We start from the raw sequence: 21,393 nt of genomic DNA, 5'->3' as shown, positions 1-21,393 counted from the left end.
ACCTCCCGTGTTACATCACAGCCACCTGGCACCTAAGCAGGCTAACAAATACTAAAAAAAAAAAGTTGTTTAAGTACCACACTGCATGTTACCAGGTGCTAATTGGATGCTAATCAGATCCAAGTAGTACCCCCTTGCAATGCTTGATCTTTTTTGTTGGAGTGTTTCATGATTCTGTCATGCATCTTTTTCTCTGCTTCTTTCTTGACTTGATTCAGAAAAGCGCCACGTGTCCCCTGTCTCCTCCCGGAGTGCCCTGGTCCCTATGAAGCCCAAAGCGCCTGCTGTGGCCCCTGCTGTGGCTCCCAGTCCTGGGGACACGCTGGCCTTCAGGGTCCCTAAAGATTACCCTCACTCCCGCTTCAGCAAGGCTCCACTTGCTGTCTACCCACCAAAGGGATCTCGGATCAAGACATGGTTGGCACATGTTTACTTTCCAAATATAATAGTAGCATTTTTTGAAAGGCTTTTTAGCTCCAAAAACAACAGTGTTTTAACCTCCCTCTACTTCTCTCTAGTGTTTCCCTTCCAGTGGTAAGCCTGGAGAAGATGCCGTGCCTCAACCGAGCCAACTCGGCGTCCCATGTGCGCCTCACCTCCTCTTCCACCCCCTCTCCATCCTCTAACAACCCCTCATCCCTCGCACCCCCATCCTCACAACGGTCCACAGAGAAGCTTGTGAACGGTCGCGGCACCAGCGGACCGTCCACGCCGCGCTCAACCACATCGCCATCTTCTCTGGACAGGCGGCCCAGTCCTGCGCGCTCGCCCCTCGACAAGCGGCCGCCGTCTACGCCCTCTTCTTCCCCTCTGGACAGAAAACCCTCCCCATCCCCTTCCCCTGCACACCGATCCGGCGCCCTGCCGTCACCATCGTTGTCACCATTGGAGAAGAAGCAGCAAAATGGGACTAAAGCTTCCTCCAAGTCTCACAGAAGACTCTCAGGTGAGTTGTAAGATGTTTACTTTACTCTGTTTATCCTTAAGCGGCTGAAAAGTTTGTTTCTGGAAACGTTATGTTTCACAAATGACACTCGCGTAATCCTCGAGCTTCCGAGTGCACCCACATTTTTATACTATTGATTAATGGGTTTAGTTAAGAGTCTGAATGTATTTGAAAAAGATTGAGACTATTTTATAAATCAGTCATTTCCCGCCTGCATTTTTTATGGTTTGTTTATGAATGTGATTAATCAATTTGTAGCTCAGAACACAAGTACATTCCTGAGCAGGACAAGACACATATTTCTTTATCTTCTCCTGACATTACTCTTGTAAGCTTTGCACAAGAATTCCCATAAAAACATACACAAAAATGTTCTCTCAACCTCCCGAAAGCGCAATTATTCATTTGTATCATCTGGAAAGCTTCTACCCTGTTGTAAGGTTCCTGACAGGACAGTGTTGTGCTGAGATTGTATGCTTTACACTGGTAGTCACCTTTCTTTTAGTTTTTAATGGTTTTTCTCTCTTGGTTTCTCTGTCCTGCCTCTTATTTCCTGATCTTTATTCCTTTTAAATCCAGTTTCTGTTTCTTTAATTATACTCCACGTCTTGTTATATTAGTTAAACTTTGCCCTGTCAAGTTCAGTTTATGGTCATCCCAAAGGAAGAAAAGTAAAAACATGCACAGCAATAAAGACATTTTTGATTGATGCTTCAGGTTCTTCTTTTTCATGTTGTGCCTCTCTATCCAGTGTTTCCTCTCCCTCCTCTCCTCACTTCTCTCTTCTTTTCTCCCTGTTTGCGCGATGTCTTGCTGTGCGCCGAGTGTCTGATTTACACCCTGTAATTCACGAGCTCCCCGCTGCCAAAAAAGCTGCTTGTCTTCTTGAGAGATTTCCCCCACCTCCTGTGTCTCTATATATTTCAATCCTCTCTCTCGCTCCACCTCCTGCCTCGACCTCTTCGTTAAACTCTCTCTTACACACTCATTCTCTGGCCTATTTTTTTTTTTTCTTTCACACCCCCTGTTCTCTCCTCTTTGTTGCCGTTTTATCGTCATTAATCATGGTCTCGTTTCCATTTGGTCCTGTTCTTTAACTTTGTGTGTTGTTTGGTTTCCCTTTCTCATCTCGTCTGTTCACACTAACCATTCTGCTCTACGTTCACTTCCTCTTAAAGGTCATGCGAGAGAGAGAGCATGTGAGTTTGTTGATGTCTGAGGACATGCTTGTTGCTGTTCATGTGTTTTTCAGTCCTACTGTGTCCATCATAGCTGGCTCATGCTGAAAACACAAATAGATTACAGGGATTATAGGGAGAGCCAGCTCTAGATTACAGCCCTCTGACAGTTAGACAGTTTACGATAACCTGCTGACCAGAGGTTGTTGTTAGCTGGCTAGTTCTCAGCTATGCTTTTACTGTTGGTATCATCACTCAACTTTTATCTACTTATTGTCAGTATCACTATTTGACCCCAAATAATCTGCAATTTGCTGTAAAAAGTGCTTAATTTTGAAGTTATTTTTTTATATTTCATGTCATCATTTGAGGTTGTTGGAATAAAACGTTCAACAGCTTTATTCTTAAAATGAAAAGTGATGGCAACAACTGTACACATGATAAAGTTTTACAACTAAAGCCAGGATTGAAGCAACTACAACAATCAACAAGTTTGAAGTAGAATTTGGGTTTAGCCACTTCTTAAACACTCGTATGAAAGAGAAGATGAGTGAATGTCCCGTAACTTGCCGCTTGATATCATCAATTAGATTTAGCAGAACAAGTTCCTTGATGACCTTTGACCTTATTTGTACAAACCACAGTGCGCAGATTTGAAGTCATTATTTCAGATGATTTATTTTATATTATTTTATTTTATTTTTTTAAAGATTTATTTTTGGGCTTTTTTGCCTTTAATGGAGAGATAGGACAGTGGATAGAGTTGGACATCAGGGAGAGAGAGAGTGGGGAGTGACATGCAGGAAAGGAGCCACAGGCTGGATTCGAACCTGGGCCGTCCGCTTTGAGGACTACAGCCTCCATACATTTCATAAAATGATGCTGTACAAGACTTCATTGTCGTCCTATTTGTACAGTGGATCTCCTACACAAACTACTTGAGCACTGCCTTCTTTTCACTGAGAAGCCGTACAGGGGTTTAGCAGCAGTACATTTATATTACACTATGATGAAACATGTTTCATGGATATGCGGAACACATTCTCCATGGGGCAGGGTGGGGGAGATCTGAATGGATCAAAGATCAACTGTGATCAGTTTTATACTCGTAATGACTAACACAGCCAAAATAAAGATTAGGCAGACAGCTTGCTAACAACTCAATATTAAAGATGACAAAGAACAACAATGTTAATGCGCTAATGCTAAATCACATTTTCTTGGCTGTACCCATATATAAACTACCTGTGATTGAGTCTTAACGTGAATGAAAGAGAGGACTAGAAATGAAGTCTGTCAGGGTAGGGTTTTTCACTGCCTGTTTGGCTGTGAGTGAAGCCATTACAATGGACAAGCCTGTGTCTGACTGTGTTAGTAATGCCCAACATTTAGGAAAATCAATTATGAAAGTAATGTTTTTTTTATAATTGATGTCAGTGATGGTTAAAAACTACAAACAAAAATAAGTCCCAGGGAAGGGATAAATGGATAATTTCAGGTTACACAACATGTGAATATGGTTTGATCAGATTTGATTGACAGAGAATAAAATGACCCACCAATTGTCTTCAGGTGACCCACATGTTGCTAAATCTTGATGGGTGCACAAAACAATTAATCCCTGCACACTTCAAACAAGTGGGACTAAAACAAAAGAAGTGGTTTCTATCAAGTGAAATAACTAAATGATAATGAGCCTGCTACGTTCCCCAAGATGCCTAGAAGGTGAGGGGAGTAACAATACAGTTTACAGTTTCTTTACAGTACACATTTCAGATATTGGCAGCCAAACTCTGAGTTTGGGTTACATTTTGTGCTTCTTCTTTTTTATTTATTTATTTATTTATTTATTTATTTATTTATTTTACATTTCCCCCCTCTGATTCCCCTCTGATTCTATTCAGAGAGAGTTTCTTCGCGCTGTCGGTCACAGTTGACTCTTGTCAGACTGCCAGCATGTCCTGTCAAGAATGATTAGTCACAGCATGCGGGATCTGTCCAGTAGATCTGTTTGAGAGTGGAAGCATTGCTAATAATAATGTCACACTGAATAGTACTAAGAGACTACAGAAAGCTGAGACCGCGAACGAATGATTGAATACACAAAAGACCAATGTCAACGAGTGAGCATCACAAACAAGACAAATTAACAAACTTGTGACAACTCGGAGGCTCCACCAACCAGAAAATGTGATTTGATGCTTGAAGGAAGGGTGGAGACATTGCTAGATGGTTGCTGTTTAGTAGCTGTCTAATGTGTGTGTTTGTGTGTTTACAGGGAGAGTGTTTGATCCAAACAAGCACTGTGGAGTCCAGGATCCTGAGACCAAACGACCTTGCACGAGGTCTCTCACCTGCAAGGTAACTGAAACACACACGCAAGTACTCCATCAAACACACGCAGAAGCTCTTTGTAATTTCTGACGTGCTCATCCTGCCTTCTATTTTTTTCTGACTAGGTAAGCAGCTTTGTTTGTTTACGAGAGTCGTAATATTAAAGGGCACACCACTGTTGTCGGACTCTGAACCAAAGCTTTGACCCTGTCTGCCGCCATTGTCTGTCTCTGGGATACGTCTACACTTCCCTCTTCTTAGTTAAAGCAGGGTGGTAGTGCTGGAGCGTTACAGCTCCCTGCACTTCCCTTGATGTGGTAATTATAGATGTTGGATGAGGCGACATCTTTCAGCTGTAAAACTCCATTTAACTGCCCTTTAATTACTCCTATCAAGCTTTCCTAATCACTTCAAACTGGTTGTTAAGTAAATAAGATGAATGAGGCTAACAGATGGACTGTTTTAGTGGTTGGTTAGAATAAGCACGCCTATATCTCTTTTTTGTTAAGCTTAAAATATTTATCCCAGATACATTGCAGCTCAAATGCTAGAAAATGATTTTAATATTAATAATACAGATTTATTTGTATCCCACCCTTCATACAAAAATGCAGCTTAGAATGTTCCAGAAAAGTTGTTATTCATCATTCAAGATATGTTTTAGTATGTTGAAGGTTCTGCTTTCAGGATGGTCTCAAAGTGAATACAAAGAATATTTTTCTTTAGAAGCAAAGGCAACCTGTTCAAACCAGAACTTCACCAGCCCCCCCTCTCTCACACAGACACACATTTATTTATTGGAAAATCAAATGTTTGATGCCCGGCTATACTCCAAAGTAGTTGGAAGGGTAACAAGCTCACCATCCACTGGCAATATGATGATGGCAGCAGCATGGAGCAGCGATTATGGAGACTTTCCTGAAACAGAGGAGCCATGACTCAAGCTGATGTGGGTCCAAAAATCTGCCCTGCCAAAGAATGTTTAATTTCTTGTCAGATCCATTCTTTCATCAGCACGGTCTCTGTAGAAGTAACATTATATTGCTAAACACTTGTTAATTATAAGCTCTTAGAATGAAAAAGTGATTACTGTTAAGGTTTTTTTCTGTTTTCTTGGCTGCCACAGACTCACTCCTTAACTCACCGGCGAGCCGTTCCTGGCCGAAGGAAAACTTTCGACATCCTACTGGCCGAACACAAGGGGCGAGCGAAGGAGAAGGATGTAGTGAAGGAGAAGGAAAAAGACAAGGATGCATCGCAGGGAGGAAAGGAAGGCAGCAGCCAGAGTGTTCTGTCACAGGAGACGGTGTCTCCCATCAAGCCTCACTGCCCTAATGGACGACCCTTGTCCACGCTGAAGCTTCGACTGGCTAACGCACACATACCAAGGTAGGAGAGTGGACCCCCACACACAATTATAGCAATGCAGGTTTACATAGAAGCAAAAGCATAGCTCATCTTTACTTTTATAAGTCCTGAATACTTCAGGTATATGACTACCTATAAACCACTATCTGGCTGTCTATTCCATCATGTAATTTCCAGACGGAGACCCTCAAAAACATTTTATAGTCAGCTTATATCTTCTAGAGATTAGTAAGGTCTAAGTTGCATGGAGAATGAAAAAGGCTTGAGGAGGTCAAAAAGCTCAAAAGCAACACTTAAAAGTTTAAAGAGCAACTTCATGAGACTGACTTGTTTCGGCTTGTGGCCGCCATCAGGGTCAGTCTCTCATGGCTTCTAGAGTTTACAAAGTAAGGCTGAATTGTACATTTCAAAACTACCATTTGACACTGAGTCTCAAAATGAGGATACCTAAATTAGATTTGCTTAACTCAAAACAGAGAACTTGAAACTAATAATGCAGGCAATAAGGGTTGATTAGATCTCTGTTCAGTCAGGGTATGTAATGTCCGTCACATGATCCAAGTGTCTAATATTCCTTAAGAGAGTACAAGGGGGAGGCATATCTGTTGTTTGCAAAACTTAAAATCATTTGAAAAGTAAAGCATTTTCTATATTTATTTATGTCATCATTTGCCTGAACTTTTTCAATACATTTGCTCACACTATAAACAAAACTATTCTAAACTTTTACTATTGAAGTCATCTTTTCAGTGATTTATAGTTTGCTTTTTCACATCATGCCTGTGTTACTGTGCTGGTCCCAGACAAATGCTTGTGGGGATTCCCTGTCAGTTCCTATTGTTCCCACCAGGGGGTGCTGTAAACAAGAGTGTTGAATGAGGAAATGAAAGGAAAGGCAGAGTCTGCTTGGTGAAATTGTTTCCAGGAAATGTGTTCCTCTTTCTCCTTTAAAGATGACTCTCTGAAGTTGTTCTTTTGCTTTTGTCTCATGTGGAAACATTGAGAATGACATAGAATGCATTTCTTATGACATCAGCTTTAACGCTTATCTAATTTATTTCCTGTGCCTCTCTTCGCCTTTTCTCATCCTCGCCTCCTTTGTTTTCATTTATTTAATCTTCACTCTATTTGTATCCCTTCTCCTCCACTTTTTCTTCCACTCTGTTCATATTTCTCTTCCATCTCTCCTCAAATATCCTTCACATCCTTTCTCTACCTTCTTCCTCTCCTCATTTCTAACCTCTTCTGTGTCTCTCACTTCTCTCTTTTCTTATACCCAAGGGTTCCCGGCGCCACCATCTCCACCTCCAGTCCTCTGCCTACAGCATCAGCCCCCGCCCAGGTCGCGAACCTAGAGCCGTCAGCCCACAGTTGGGTAACGGCAGCGGGAGATGGCAGTCGACTTTCTAGCGACGAGGGAGACACAGAGACTCCGGAGGACTCTGAAAGGCCAGCTTATCACTACTCCAATCACCACCCACAGCCTTTAGGGGTAAATACTACCACTTCTTAAGCTCCACTTACACTGTTTATAATCCAAAACCTTGCATTAAACATTAAACACCCAAGGCAACATTTGCCATCTTTACTCCGCCGGGCCTGCTTCAAATTGTCAAATAGAAGAATAATGTTTGTGCGTTTTCAGGCTCTGTAGTAGCTCACAATGTTTTCAAGGTAAAAGTCATGTGTCATGTCATTATGTTTTTTATGTCACAGTCATTTGTTTAAAATATTGATAGTACACCGCTATGCTTCCTGTGGTTAAATATGCATGTTGAAAACACTTCCTGCCAAACTGAACAGCTTAAAGCATAATCTATCTTGAAACGGAGGATTCGTTAAGGAACAAAATGAAGTGAGAAACAAAATCTGGGTCAAGGCTATACAGGGTCACAGGAAGGAGACATGACGCCTTTTCCTGTCTTTTTGAAACTACATGAGCATACATGAAACTTTTAAAGTTTAAGAGTCAAGTCTCCTGGTAGACGCTACAAACAGGCATCGATCTGGTGATATTGCTTCCTATATACCTTCACAGATGGTTGGGATGACAACAGTTTTAGATGTTTAAACTTGTTCGATTCTTGTGTTGATTTTGGTTTTGCTTGTGAAATGTCGCCAGCCAAATTTAGACTTTGTATGGCCTCCTCTGCACTCTCTCTAGGACTTATGCTATTTCCATCTATGACACCCTTTCTTCTACATCCTGATCTGTCTATCCATCTTGTATTTCCCTCCCTCTTTTTTTAAATCTCAAACTGTATTTTATTCTTCTTTTGTCTCCTCTGCATTCTCTTCTCTCATCTCCCTGTCCCTTTTATTCCATCCGATGTGCTTCTATCTAATATGCCTCCTGTTGTACCATCAACATTTCTCTCTCTATGCCTCACTTTACTTCCCATCTGTTCCAATCCCTTCTACCCTCCTCATCCTGTCTCTCTGCAGTGTTGCGTATTCAGCAGCAGACTCATGGGACGGGGCCACTACGTGTTCGACAGGCGATGGGACAGGATGAGGCTGGCGCTGCAGAACACGGTGGAGAAACACCTTAATGCACAAATGTGGAGGTGAGTATGCTTGAACGGACAGTGTGATATTTATTTTATATCTTGATTTGGTTGAGGTTTGTCAAATGAGACGATGTGTAAACACAAACAGCATATTTCAAAAAAGTATACATTTAAACATTTCTATTTAGAAGGATGTGATTTATTGTGTTGTAAACATGTTAAATGAAGGGATTAAATAAAGTAAATGTATAGACTGGAAAATGTTTTGTAATATCCCTTGTGATGTTCTGTAAAATACACTAATTAATTTAATGATGAAAGTTAGTTAGACGTCCAATCCCATTTGCCTACCTGCCACTGTGACTGGTGGATTCAAAATATACCAGTCATTCTTTTTTTTTTTACCTGCCACTGTATTTTAACCTACAGCATAATGTAATGACGTATATTAGCAGATCAGGGCTTACAGTATTCAATTAGTAGGCTATTTTATGAAGGTAAATGTTTCAACTGTTAGAGAAAATACTGAGATGCTCTTTGCCTCGCTTATAAACAGAAACAAGTACATTTTATTATTTTGAGGCTGGTTAAAGTTTCTATTGCAGCCATGATGTCCTCAAAAGCTAACACATTGCTGATTTAGCTTCAAATGAACCTGGAGAGACAAGATAATCTGTTGTTTTAAAAGCACACCCATATTTGGCGGGTGACGGGGGCTGATTTCCAACTCTGCTGTGAACTACTTGAAAATGTATTCAAATCACACAAAAGACCACTTTTAGATACACACAAACACAAACAAAGCACATAGGAACTCTGTAACATGCAACCCCAATTCCTTAAAGGTTGGGTCATTATGTGAAAAATGAAATGTTTTATCTGAGATGTTGTGTCTTATTACAAGATGAAGTCAGGTTTGCTTGCCCCATTGTCAGATTTTTAAAATGTATAACAAGAAATTCAGGCATTTCTTGCTTGTTTTATCTCAAAATAAGATGTTTCTCTGGACTTCAGGTTAATGTGTCTTAAAAATGGTAAAGAGGGTGGGCGCTCATAGAGTAGTGGTTAGTGCGCCGGAGGCTCTAGTTCTCCAAGCGATGAGCACAGAGCCAGAGAAGACGGGGACTTTTCTGGATCTGGTTTCTATACTGCATAGTAGAGTTTCAGCTAGCATTTATAAATGCAGCTATGAACTGTGTTCACAGGCAATGACTTTTGGTAAAGTTCCTGAGCAAGTGATGTCCACTAAAGAAATGTTTTTAATGCACGGCCGTCTGAGGGACTGAGGATCAAGGCCCCCTGTTTTTTCATTTAATTTCTATAAATTCTCTGAATCTTTTCAAGGTATTATTGACTGTAGATGATGAAATCCCCAGATCTTTATAATTTTATGTTAAAAATAAAACCTTACTCTTAAAGTGTCTCACTATGGCAAGCACAGTCTTTCACAGAGAGGTGAACCCCTCCTCTTTTTATAATGAATCATGTTACTTACATGTTTCCAGTTAATCTCGTTAACGATAAGAAGCTCCATCAGGTGTTCGCTTAACTTCTTTTTACTTTTCCAGACTATTGTTGCCACGATCCCAACTTTTTAAATACTATTTGTCAGCATCAAATTGACATAAACAACGCTATTTCTCTGTCTCAATATGTTTTTGATACGTTGTCTTTGGACTATTTTGTCATATGTATTTGTTTATGAAGATGGGGTTGCAATGTTTTGCAAATCAGAACTCTGTAAAATACACAAAAACACACTAAACAAATACACCAGTAAAGACAAAATGACAGAGAAGGACATGCAGACCACATGCAGATATAAGACAGACCACAAACATTAAAAATGTGATAGGTTTCATCCATGTTTGATTAAAGAATTACTGACATTAAAAAGATTTTTAAAAATATTTTTTAAATCATTTTTACATTGAAAGAAAATCAAGGGGGGAGTAACAGGAGCTCAACATTAAGAAATGGTGTTTAATAAAATCAGACTAAATGTCCCAATATTTGTAGACCAAGAAACCCATTGTCTGGTCAATTACAACTTATTGATTAGGCACTGAAGGTTTAGTGCCAATCTATATGAGTAATTAAGCCACTTTGTTTGTTCAATTCTGACTAAAAGAATCTCTTCCTGTTTCAGGAAGGTGCCTCTGGCTACTGACAGCCTCCTTTCCCTCTCCTCCTCTGGTTCCTCCCCCATCACTTCACAGCGGACTCCGTCTCCCAACTCCGTCACTTCTCCTCTCCTCTCCTCCCCCTCCAACTGCCTCTCCTACACCGCCTCATTTCCTCAGTCTGCATCCACGGCCGGAGTGTTCAGCATTCGAGAGGCAGCGCAGCCTGTCGCCCTAGTTTCTGCGCTGGGTAAAGCGCGAAACAGCACACACAAAGCCAGCCGCCCATCCAAAGGCATGGAGGACTCTGTGGTGGGGTTCAAGAAGAGAAAAAACTCTTCCTACTGCTCCTCCTCCTCCTCATCCTTTTCTTCTTCTTCCTTGTTGACTGTGGATAATCACAAGAGGAACGGCAGCAGCTATCATCCGACGTTGCAAGGTGTAGGAGGAACAGCAGCAACCACAGTAAGGAAAAAGGGACTAGAGCGTGGGGGAAGCGGGCTTTGGAGCAGCGGAGACGATTGGCTATCGAAAGCTGAGGGGTCTCAAAGCATCAACTCACAGAACAGGTAAGAACACTGTCCTTCTTTTTTATCACTGTTTATTTACACAATGGGTTTAAGGAGAAGTACATGTTTAAAGTTCTTTTGAAAAAGTGACCAGTGAGGCTGTTTCACTGAAGCGAGTGTCTTGTTAAGGCCTTTTTTCTGCTGCGACAAAGATCTTTAGGAAGTAGGTGTCATTTTTACTTAGCCCTTCAGGGATCAGTCCAAGGTAGACGAATGTAAATGTTTTCCTTGTATCACATCCTAAGGTTTTTGGACATTATTGTTGCAAAGTCCTTCTAGAAGGTCTAAATGGAGGTTTAAAAACCATTAAAAGTCTCCCTCTCCTCATACAGTCAGATGAAAGTGTTTTTATCTTTAATGGTCTAACAAAGGACATTTTGATTGCAGTCAGGGCTTGAAATAACACAATTTGAGCTCGGCATAACTTGACAGAGTGTATAGGCGAGTGATTTATTAAAAATAGAGCAGTGTGTAAACAGAGGGGACAGTGCCAGTAGTGCAGAGGCTGTGATGACGGGTGTTTGGCTTTCCTCTTAAATATACAGCACGGAAAATCTATCTGACTTTATATTATTAATAGAGGCAATTTTCTTCCTCTTCTGGCTTTCTCTAGTCAAGAACTTGGCACGACCAGTATACCCTACTCACCCAACAGAGAGCCGTCCTGCACCCCCCATCAGCCCCTGACTCCCCCCTCCGGACCCTTGGCGTATGTAGGAGGAGCAGAGGGGAGGAAGAGGAAAAGTCCCAGCTCATACAAGGGGAAGGCCAGCAAGCTGAACAGGCCGGGAGGGTTGGAGAGCCTCTTTGGGAATGGGAGTGAAAGAGGAGGAATACTGGCTTCGGGGCCTGAGTCACCCAGACAGGTCACTGTTACATACAGGCTGTTTCTTTTATATCCACTACTAACTATATTCTAGTCCTGGCTTTATGTATACCACCTTTAAAACTATTACTTACTAGTATAGACTGCTGAGACGGGAATGTCTACATATGTAGCCAGGCTAGCAGCTAACTCCGTGGATTGCATGGTTGCTACACCACTTTGGTCCAGACTATATTATCTAGTCAACCGTCACATGCATTGTTTAGAGATTTGGTTCAGACATCATTACTACGGACTTTATTTCAACAGTCCTGCAAATAACTACCAATCCAATACTTAGATTTTCAAACTAGAACCTGAAATATGTTTAATTTCCCCTAATGCACGATCAATAAAGTTGATCTTATCTTGTACAAATATCATTCCCATCAAGTGTACTTTTAAGTACATTGGTGTATTCACATATGCACAAATCTCCTGTTGCATTTGTGATAGCAAACTGTCTGATTTTCGCTCCAACTCTACCCAGACTTTTTCTGTGAGCGTCCAAGTAAGACTTCTGTGTGAGGAAGTGATGAGAACTATCTGTGCTTGTTGTACACGTAATGAAGCAGTTTCATACAGTGTGTTCCTCTCTGCTCTTTTGTTGATGCTGTGGATACTTCCAGTAACACCCAAAAACTGTCATTATACTTTCAGACTTTGCCGCCACCTTGGATCATTTGTAAACGTTAAGACCGCAGTGTCCTTTTTACATCATATCCTCCCGTTCTTCAGGGAAATCCTCACACTGTGAGGGACGTGTATGACTAACAACTTTGGAACATTTCATGAGTGCACATATGAAAACATATTGTGTCTTCTGTGCTTATCAGCTAATGATAGCATGGTTACAGGCTCTGAGATATGCGCACATATATCTGCTTGAATTTGTTAATTAGTCAGTCTCGTTTCTAACATCAAATGTTGAAATCACAGAGCTGCAAGAGAAAAATCTACAAGCTCTGTCAGTCAAAAACGGCAAAGTAAATCACTAGAATTGATTAAACATCACTGTGATTAAATTCATCCATTCACCCTCTGAAAAATGAAGCAAATAACACATACTAAATGAAAGTAAGTTAACAGCTCTCTGCCCTCCTCTCCCTACAGGCCAAGATGCATCACTGACACAAACCTGTTTCATGGACTGAATGTTGGGCAGCTGTGCAGGCCACCACCGTTTGTGACCTTTGACCTCACCACTCTTCCACTGACGGCACCAATCAGACTGCTTCATCTTGGCGATGTCACCCCCTACTTACCCAATGACAGCGCAGTTCACCCGCTGTGACATCAGGGCTCTCTTTGCCAACAGTCAGCCGGCAGTCACTTTCACTCTTCACCTCTTGCGTTTTACAGGCCTCGCTGCAAAATGTTCCTTTTATAACGAGACAGTGGAGCCCAAAAAACTTGACGCCTGGGAAGGGAAATTGCTTCACAAAGTTTTCAAGACATATAAACAACTCCACCACTGTATACATTCTGGGGAGACATACATTTAAAGCAATTGGAATTAGATTTTCTGCTCGTTCTGACTGTTTTCTTCTGTCCGCTAACAAGAAAAGTGATTGTTTTTGGGAGATAGATGGTTGAAGAACCTACTGACACAATAACTGTAGGACTCCTACTTGCCTTCAGCTATACCACCTTAACCCCCTCCCCCCTTCTTTTTCTATCCTTCTCTCAATTTGAGCTTCTCCTCTTCCCTAAATATGAAATAGCAGCAGCTTTGGTTGGGTTTTATCCAGCTCTCTCATCTTATTTGAATCTTTCTGTACAACTCTACATTTCTCTTCTTTCTTTTTTTTTGTCCTTTCTCCCCATTCCTCCCAGCATGCCTGTGTTCAAAGTGCACTTACTGCCCCCCCCCCCCCCCCCCCCCCCTCCCCCTTTTGCGTCCCTCCTCACTGACTCCACAGCAGTCTCCAGCAGTGCCACACGAGGACACGCTCACACAAGGGATGAAAAAAAAGAAACACTGTTAGTGTTACCAACAACGCCGTGTCAATGCATTGTATTTCAGTATAGGAAGGAATCAGATTTTATTTTCATTTTTTAGAAGATTGTTTGAAATGTTGCAAGAAACACAAACTCCTGTCTGTGTGTCAGGACTTGCATCCAACAAGGAATTACTTCTTCCGTGTTGGATCTCTTTTTTTTTCTTCTTGTTTTTGTATTCTAATTTATCGTTCTTAAATAATGTTTGTTTTTGAACTGACCATCGAGGTTGAGAGACTTTTTGTTGGCAAAAAAAGAAAAAAAAACTTCTGTGCATTTTGAAGAAATGTTGAAAGTATTATGGTAGTTCATATTGTTGAAAATGTGTACATATCTGTTATTATTTTTGTATTTATTAATAATTGTCCCCTTTTTACTTTTTACGAGCTAAAGAGGGGGGGGGGTGTTTTTGCCTTCCTACCTTGATCTGTGTTCGATAATGTCGAAGCAATCTCGCCTGGTTTCTCAAAAAAAAAATCAGAGATTGAGTTTATTGGAATCGTAAAGAATGAGTTCATTCAAAAGTATTTGATTGAATACTACAACAAAGCCAAAAATAAGCTTCGACTGCAGCTGCTGTGTATGTCATTCCCATTTCAAAAACAACCTGTGGTCAATTTGAGAAGCAGACTTTATCAGACCTTTCCTTTCAATTGTTTCCACAGAAACCCAGCCAATTATGTCTCATGACAAACACAATATCTCAGTTAAGACTTTATTATGGAGCTTTCTGGGATCACACATGCTGTGTCCTAATCAAGCAGCAGTCAAGAACACAATGAATCAACAGCTTTATGCGAAAAAGGAAATCTACCAATTATATGCATTTATTTTATTTGATCTTTTGGAATCCATCTATAAAACTTTCTTACAGTTATGACTTTTTAAACATTCATTCTTAAAAAGTATACTGCCTTTTTTTAATCTACTGGATATTGTTTTCCCCCCCAGTTTGTGTGCATGCTCTGAGTATGTGGTGTGTTCAATTAGTTTTATTTTGAAATTTTGGACAGAGCTGTATCTTATTACTTACCTTGTCCAGATTCTCCCCTGCCTTTCAAATTGCATCTTTCTTTTCCTTTTTTACGACGGCACGTTCTGCAGTTGCCCTTGCAAAATACATACTTTGCATACAGTATGCAAACAGTTGGGACGTCTGACATGGTCATGACACAACTTTGATCTCTAATTGGATGCAGTATGAAGCTTACATTTTGTATCATTTCTAATAAAAAAAAAAAAGGTGGAGGGGAAAAAAAGCCATTTGCTGAACTAGCAAGAGAAACACAGGTCAGATAGAAGTGTGTTACAATAGCCAAAAGAAAAACATGCTAGCTATCAACATGCAACTGTATGTAGTAGGACATTTGAGTCATTTTTGTATACTGCCTTTGAAAAACAAGTATTTTGGCTTATTCAACCAAATCACACTAAATGATATGGACGTATGGGCCTTTCCATGATCGAACGTAACAGATGTTGATCCAAAATGTCAGTTTCCAGTCATCCTTCTGCACCAGTATTTCTTAACATTTCTGATATTTCTCTTCCCCCACTGAGTTCTTTGTTGTTTGCTAATTAACAATTCTGAAGATTTTTGTGAAACCATGCCCCAGGTTAGTATTTTCTCTTAAAGGGCCCCCACATTCCTGTTTGCCTGTGGTTCTTCCCTTTCTCATACTTCTTCCGATGTTCAAAAACTACAGCTCTATTTTTCAACTATTTAAATCTTCCAGGGCTGATGAGGTCTGTCCTTTGCTGTGTTTGAAGTCAAAGCCAGGTCAAAATGCCTTCACTTGCTTCTCATTGGCAAACACAACAAGTGGCGATGCAGAACAGCCATTCCTGTAACCTGAAATCTACTTCAATATGATATACAATAGTTAGAAATGAGTTCTAATTGAAGAGAAAACTGCTGAGTGTGAAAGTAAAACTCAAGCTCACAGCTTTACCTGCGGATGACATTGTACCCAGTACAGGAAATGTTTAACTTCAAGAAGTCTGAGAGGATTTCCTTTCTTAAAAGTCAAGTGAGCCCATCATATGTCACAAACAAATAGTCAAAAGTAGCCTATTCATGCAGTGTGGCTGATGAAGTTAAAGTAAGTGAAAGCATTTTTATTTGCTTGATGACAGCATCAGCGATGTTCCGACCTGCTACAATTCTTTCAAAGTGCTTTATGGAAACTGTTTCTTTAAATTTGTTGTATTGATCTAAAGCATCTTAGCACTAACGATGAATGAATTGTACATAACGCAATGTTTTTGTGCTTCCCATGGTGACATTTGATTCATCAGATTGTCGGCCAGCTCTTGGATCAGTTCAGTGATATCGGCTCAGTGGTCTTTTTGTCGCTGTAGATAACAGCATGGTTTGTCAGTTGACTGGTGAACATGCCTACAGTTACATGATAAACATGCCCCCCCCCCCCCCCCCTACAGCTTTCTCTTGTTTTACACAACCTACCAACAAATGTACAAGTATGAAGATGTTTCTAAGGATGGTTAAGATGTGGATTTATGCTCAATAACTTCACATCTGTTTACAGATCAAAGAAAAAAAACAATGTTTTTTGGGAAATACCACGCAGACTTGTTCGCAGTCTTGGAAACAGAAGGTTAAAGTCTGTTGCAGCTAAAGAAAAATTACAATGATGAAGCTCATGGATGTTCAATTTGAGAGCACTTTGTACAGTTAATGATTTGTTGTTGAATTTTTTTTGGAGGTATTAACATTTTTTTGTTGTAAAAATTCCTCCGCTTCCCTTTTTATTTTTCTTTGTTGCACTTTGTCATAATGCCCCCAGATCTTTAATCAACTTCTATTTATATAAATATTTCAAGAAGAAAAAAAAAACGTATCTATATATTTGTAAAAAAGTGTTTTCTTGCAGCTACAGGTGAAGTAGATGAAGAGTTTATGCTTTGAAAAGCCCCCGAAACCAGCGTGCTGTTTTTTTTTTTGTTTGTTTGTTGTATCTGATCCAGACTGAAGTGAAAGGTGATCGTCTGAAAAGTTGCCTTGTAAGAGTCGGGGGGGGGGGGGGGGTTGAATTCAATCTCACTGCGGTAAGGATCAGAAGAAAAGATTTTTCCCCAAACAACTGAACACTTGCTGTAAAAAGAAAACGGTCTTATATTCAAGCTTTTATTAAATGATTGAAAGTGGGTGTTGTGTTATTTGTAAAACAAAACGTGCTGCTGTGGAATAGGGAGGAAAAGTCCCACTGATGATGGATGGCTGTTTTGTGTGATAACTTGTTATTATTGCGAATGTGTGTTGAATGTTTTCTGTCAAAGCAACTCATGATCGTTGGTGTGTCACAGGATATTTTTGTGTTGCCGGAGACAGGAAAACTAGTCCTCTGTGGTTTTCAGCGTTCACAAAGGAGCTTCGATTATATTTTGCTCGGAGTTTTACAACACATATCTGTTGTTGTCATTTTTTATTACACTGAACTGCACTAAGCTCTGTCTACTTCTAAGACAAAATCGAGTGTTGTTGCAGAATGAGACACTTCTGCTTTGTCTTGTTGACAAGACTTTTTTCCCCCTCAGAATCCTGCCTCCAGTGATGGTGATGTTTCAACAATCCATCGATTCCTTTCGTCTAGCCTGAAACAACTCAACTATTAGAAGAAGATGACTAAACCTGCTGATTGTGGTGATCTCCTGACTTTTCCTCTCCCTTGGTCCCATAAACAGGTTGACATTTGAAGCTTTTCATTACATACTTTTAACTAATGCATGTACAGCAAAAGAGATGGTACAGATACATAGCGTAGCCCCCCTGTGGATACTTTGTTTCTGTGATCATTTCTAAATTAATTATTTTAAGATCATTCAAAATTTGTAATTCAGTTGGCTACATTAAATTTAAAAAATCATATTTTTTTTACTTCTGTAAATATTAGTAGAACACACTGTCTCGCTCACCTTCAACAACAGTTTTATACCATTATATCTGGCAGCGTCCTGACGCTTACTCCTCTTCCTCTTTTTTCCTGTTTCTTTTTTCTCTCCTTTGGCCGGATAATTCGTCTTCACTCTTCTTTGTCGACTTTCATTTACAAGCTTTTGTTTTCACATTAATAATGCATGCAACGCTTAGCAGGGCAATAAGAGTGAGTACTGTCAGATGTGAGGGTTTCCTGCTGTCAATTTGGGACACTGCTTTTGTTTGAGTTTGTGAGTCCTCAGGGGCCCCCCTGCTGGTCTGGGGCCCCAAGCAGTTGCCCGTTGACAAGCAGCGCCTCTGCTTCTTACCATGTGATCCTAAATGATTTCCCATTCCCTATTACGATGAGAAAGTAATTTAAAGTGACAGCTGCAGCATTCAAAGCTATCCTGATCTACTAGTTGACGTCAGGCTCTGTTAAATACTGTAAGGCATACAGTATTGAATTAAAACATGACATGCATGTTGCAGTGTAATTGAACAACATCCGTTCTAATCATGTAGTGAAAAAGGATCCTGGATCGTTGCTCTCCTCCTTGTCCCACAGTGTGATGATTAGTAAGGTTAAGGTTCAGCTCTAATGACTGACAACACTCGAGCACCGCTTGTTCTCTTGACAATGTAGCTCAGCAGGCAAATTAAATATGTTAGCAAGGAAGTGAAACCAAAAACACATTTCTGTGGCTCATCTAATTAATGGCATAACGAGTGATCTTTGGGGAATTCCTCTTGGAGTTTGTAATTGGAGCTAAACTAAATCTAAATTAACTCTTCAAACATTAAACAGTGCTTATTAGCTGAATGAAACTCCAAAGATTGAACATTTTTCTTTGAGGATGTTCACCTGATGAAGTGGGGATTTTGCCAGGAGGACACTTTTTTTTTTGTTGTTGCTTTAATCGTGCCACTTCGCTGCCTTTTTTCTCTCTATTGTTTTCAGCTGAAAGTGGACTACTGAGACCGTCTTAGCTCTTTCTGTTCATTCATCAGAATCCCCACTCAGCTTGAGAAAGGACATTGCTGACAGTTTTCCAGCGCAGGCGAACAATTTCTCTCCAGGGCTCTCTTTACTCGACCTTAACTGCGAAGCTTTATGATCAGAGGTCAGGTGAAACGTAAAAATTGTATCACATTCAAAGTAACGGTGAGCAGCAGATTCCTTCCGTTCAACTTAATTTCCAGAGTTAAAGTGGTGCACTCCAAAAAAGGTTTGTTATCTCTCAGCGCATAAAAATATCTTTGATGCAGTTACCGGTAATTGTCTTTTTTATTTATATTTACAGTATTTCTGCATCTTCTCTTTAACAGAAACCCTCCAGATGACAGTGAGTGTACTCTGGTCGAGCTCACAATTCTAAATAATTGACCTCAGGAGATAGCTTATGTTCATTTAACTGTAAAACTGAGGCCGGTTTGAATCATTTTTCTGAAAAAGAAAATGTTGATATGAAGTGTTAATCAAGAATAATAGTTTTGCATGTCGTTACAGAGCAGTAGAGACGGATTCCCCTAGCTTTATTTCCTGACTTTACTTCTAATGATCAGATTAAGTGCTTTGATTCATCTACTTAGCCATTTTAATTGCAAAAAAAAGTAGGCATTTCTAATATTTCATCTGTGTATCATCATCGCTGAAAAGATGGATATTTCTGCAAATTAGACCGTCTAAATGTGCTGTTGATTGTTATTAACTTTTGTAATCTAATGGTATATCTAGGAAAGTATGTAGTATGATATATCCTTTTTCTTATTTCACCCACATTTTCCCTACAGAGATGACAGACTGGTCCTCGGGCCAACCCTTGGAAGTGCCACTGTTGTGGAGAGCAGCTAATTTGTCTTCAAGTGTGAGTCAGATGTGACTAGACCTTGAGAGTGTGGTGGCTACAGACTAAGAGGGAAAAAAAAGAACACAATGGACATACGGAATACTGCAGCTGAACACAAAGTGATGAGGAAAAAACACTCATCTCACATTCCCCTGTTGAAGCTTTTATTTTCTCATAAACTTTATACATGTAGTTCATGTTTGCTGTCCAGTGCCTGCTGCCCCCATCGGAGAAGTTATTGGATAATAATGGAGAGAAACATAGTCAGTGAGTTGACAATTAATACTTTTAAAAGTACTTTACCATCAAAGGTGTATCAGGAAGACTGACACTGTTTTTTTTAAATTGCTAATTATGTCATTATTCTCCATTCTAAGTGGAAGACTGGGGTATTTCTACTTTACTTAAAACTTGTAGACTGACATGTTTACTTTAATCTTAGCTAAATTCATGATTACTTTTACTTTAATATATTCAGTGTACGTCAATATTAAATTAGCTGCAACAATTAGTCGGATCAATTTCTGAGGTTTAGTATAGTAACTCCTGTTTTATGGTCATGAATAATTTGTATTTCTGGGACTGGGGACAGACACAGATAATGCTCAAACACGTAAACACACCTCTTTCCAGGCGTCTCTAAAATCCCACAGCTCATGCTTGACTCATGTTTATTGACTCAGACTCAGCATTGGATACTTTACTCCCTCAGACTCTGTTAGACGAGCTGAAACAGGTGGAGGTGACCCACATATAATCAGGTGGTGCTGTTTATATCTCCCTGACTTAAAGGTGATTGCAGCGCAGTTATAATCAACAGGAAGAGAGTTGAGCAGGTAACTCCGTTCAAAGACTTGAGGCAATTTATTTTATGCTCTCGTACAATTGGCTCATCAAGTGGAGAGTCTTTGTTCACAAATCATTCAGGGTTTCCTGCTGCCACTCGAGGCCCAGGGAGTGGACAGAGGCATTATGCTATTGTTCTAGAGGGCAGCCTTTGTTCCCATTACTCGATGTAACACTTCAACATGGTTTAGTTAGCTTGAGTAAGAGTCATTTAAACTGGGATCACAACTCTAGACCCTGAACACCTGAGACTATATTAATGCCATTCTGCCCCAAACGTGTCTCCAGGAGATATGTGAGGACCCAGTGAGAAAGAAGGGCATACAATCACCAGTTACCCAAACCACAATCTGCATAAGGAGTATTTTAGGCCTTCTGTCTATTATTTTGTGGTAAGGAACTGATGTAATATGTTGATGTGAGCTATCATTGTGATATTTATTGATGCGAGCACCTGTGCAATGTTTTGTTTGATGGCATCAGTGCATTCATTTTGGAGTAGGCCATGTAACCTAGGTGTCAGGTACCTGTGCAACAGGGGAGTGTCCAGACTTTTTGGACTGGGGTGACCTAAAACTTGGGGACTGACTTCTGCAGGGGTGGCCTGAAGTGTGTGCACACCCTTATGTCTGCAGTAATCACATCGACTTTTAAGTTACACCGGACAATGGCAACATATACATCTTCTTAGCTTAATTCTTTAAATCAATATGTACATCTAAAGTCAGAATTTAAAGTATTTTAAAATAGCAAAAAAAAAAACATCTGCACACTGAAAACTATGAACTGCCTTTTGCAACACAGCCTGAATAGTGGATGTCAACATAAGTCCCATCTCTGGCAAGGCAAATAGCCAATAATAGTCA

At 40.2% G+C, this 21,393-nt stretch overlaps 1 protein-coding gene across 2 annotated transcripts in view; it reads left to right on the top strand.

Annotated features, from left to right (window-relative positions):
• The window catches only part of atxn7l1 (ataxin 7-like 1), a 29,904-nt gene extending 12,842 nt beyond the window's left edge, over positions 1-17,062 (top strand). For both annotated transcript variants that reach the window (XM_061029215.1, XM_061029214.1), the window contains 9 exons: positions 219-417; positions 519-946; positions 4,403-4,485; positions 5,585-5,847; positions 7,108-7,318; positions 8,272-8,393; positions 10,486-11,028; positions 11,642-11,894; positions 13,007-17,062. In XM_061029215.1, the coding sequence (XP_060885198.1) occupies positions 219-417; positions 519-946; positions 4,403-4,485; positions 5,585-5,847; positions 7,108-7,318; positions 8,272-8,393; positions 10,486-11,028; positions 11,642-11,894; positions 13,007-13,024 (2,120 nt within the window). In that variant the 3' untranslated portion in view covers positions 13,025-17,062. The remainder of the gene's footprint in view (positions 1-218; positions 418-518; positions 947-4,402; positions 4,486-5,584; positions 5,848-7,107; positions 7,319-8,271; positions 8,394-10,485; positions 11,029-11,641; positions 11,895-13,006) is intronic.
• Positions 17,063-21,393: the final 4,331 nt, after the last annotated feature.

The sequence above is a fragment of the Labrus mixtus genome, chromosome 22 (assembly GCF_963584025.1).
Source record: "Labrus mixtus chromosome 22, fLabMix1.1, whole genome shotgun sequence".
NCBI lineage: Eukaryota > Metazoa > Chordata > Actinopteri > Labriformes > Labridae > Labrus > Labrus mixtus.
Note: the sequence above shows the minus strand (reverse complement) of the source record. Positions and strands in the feature narration are given on the sequence as shown.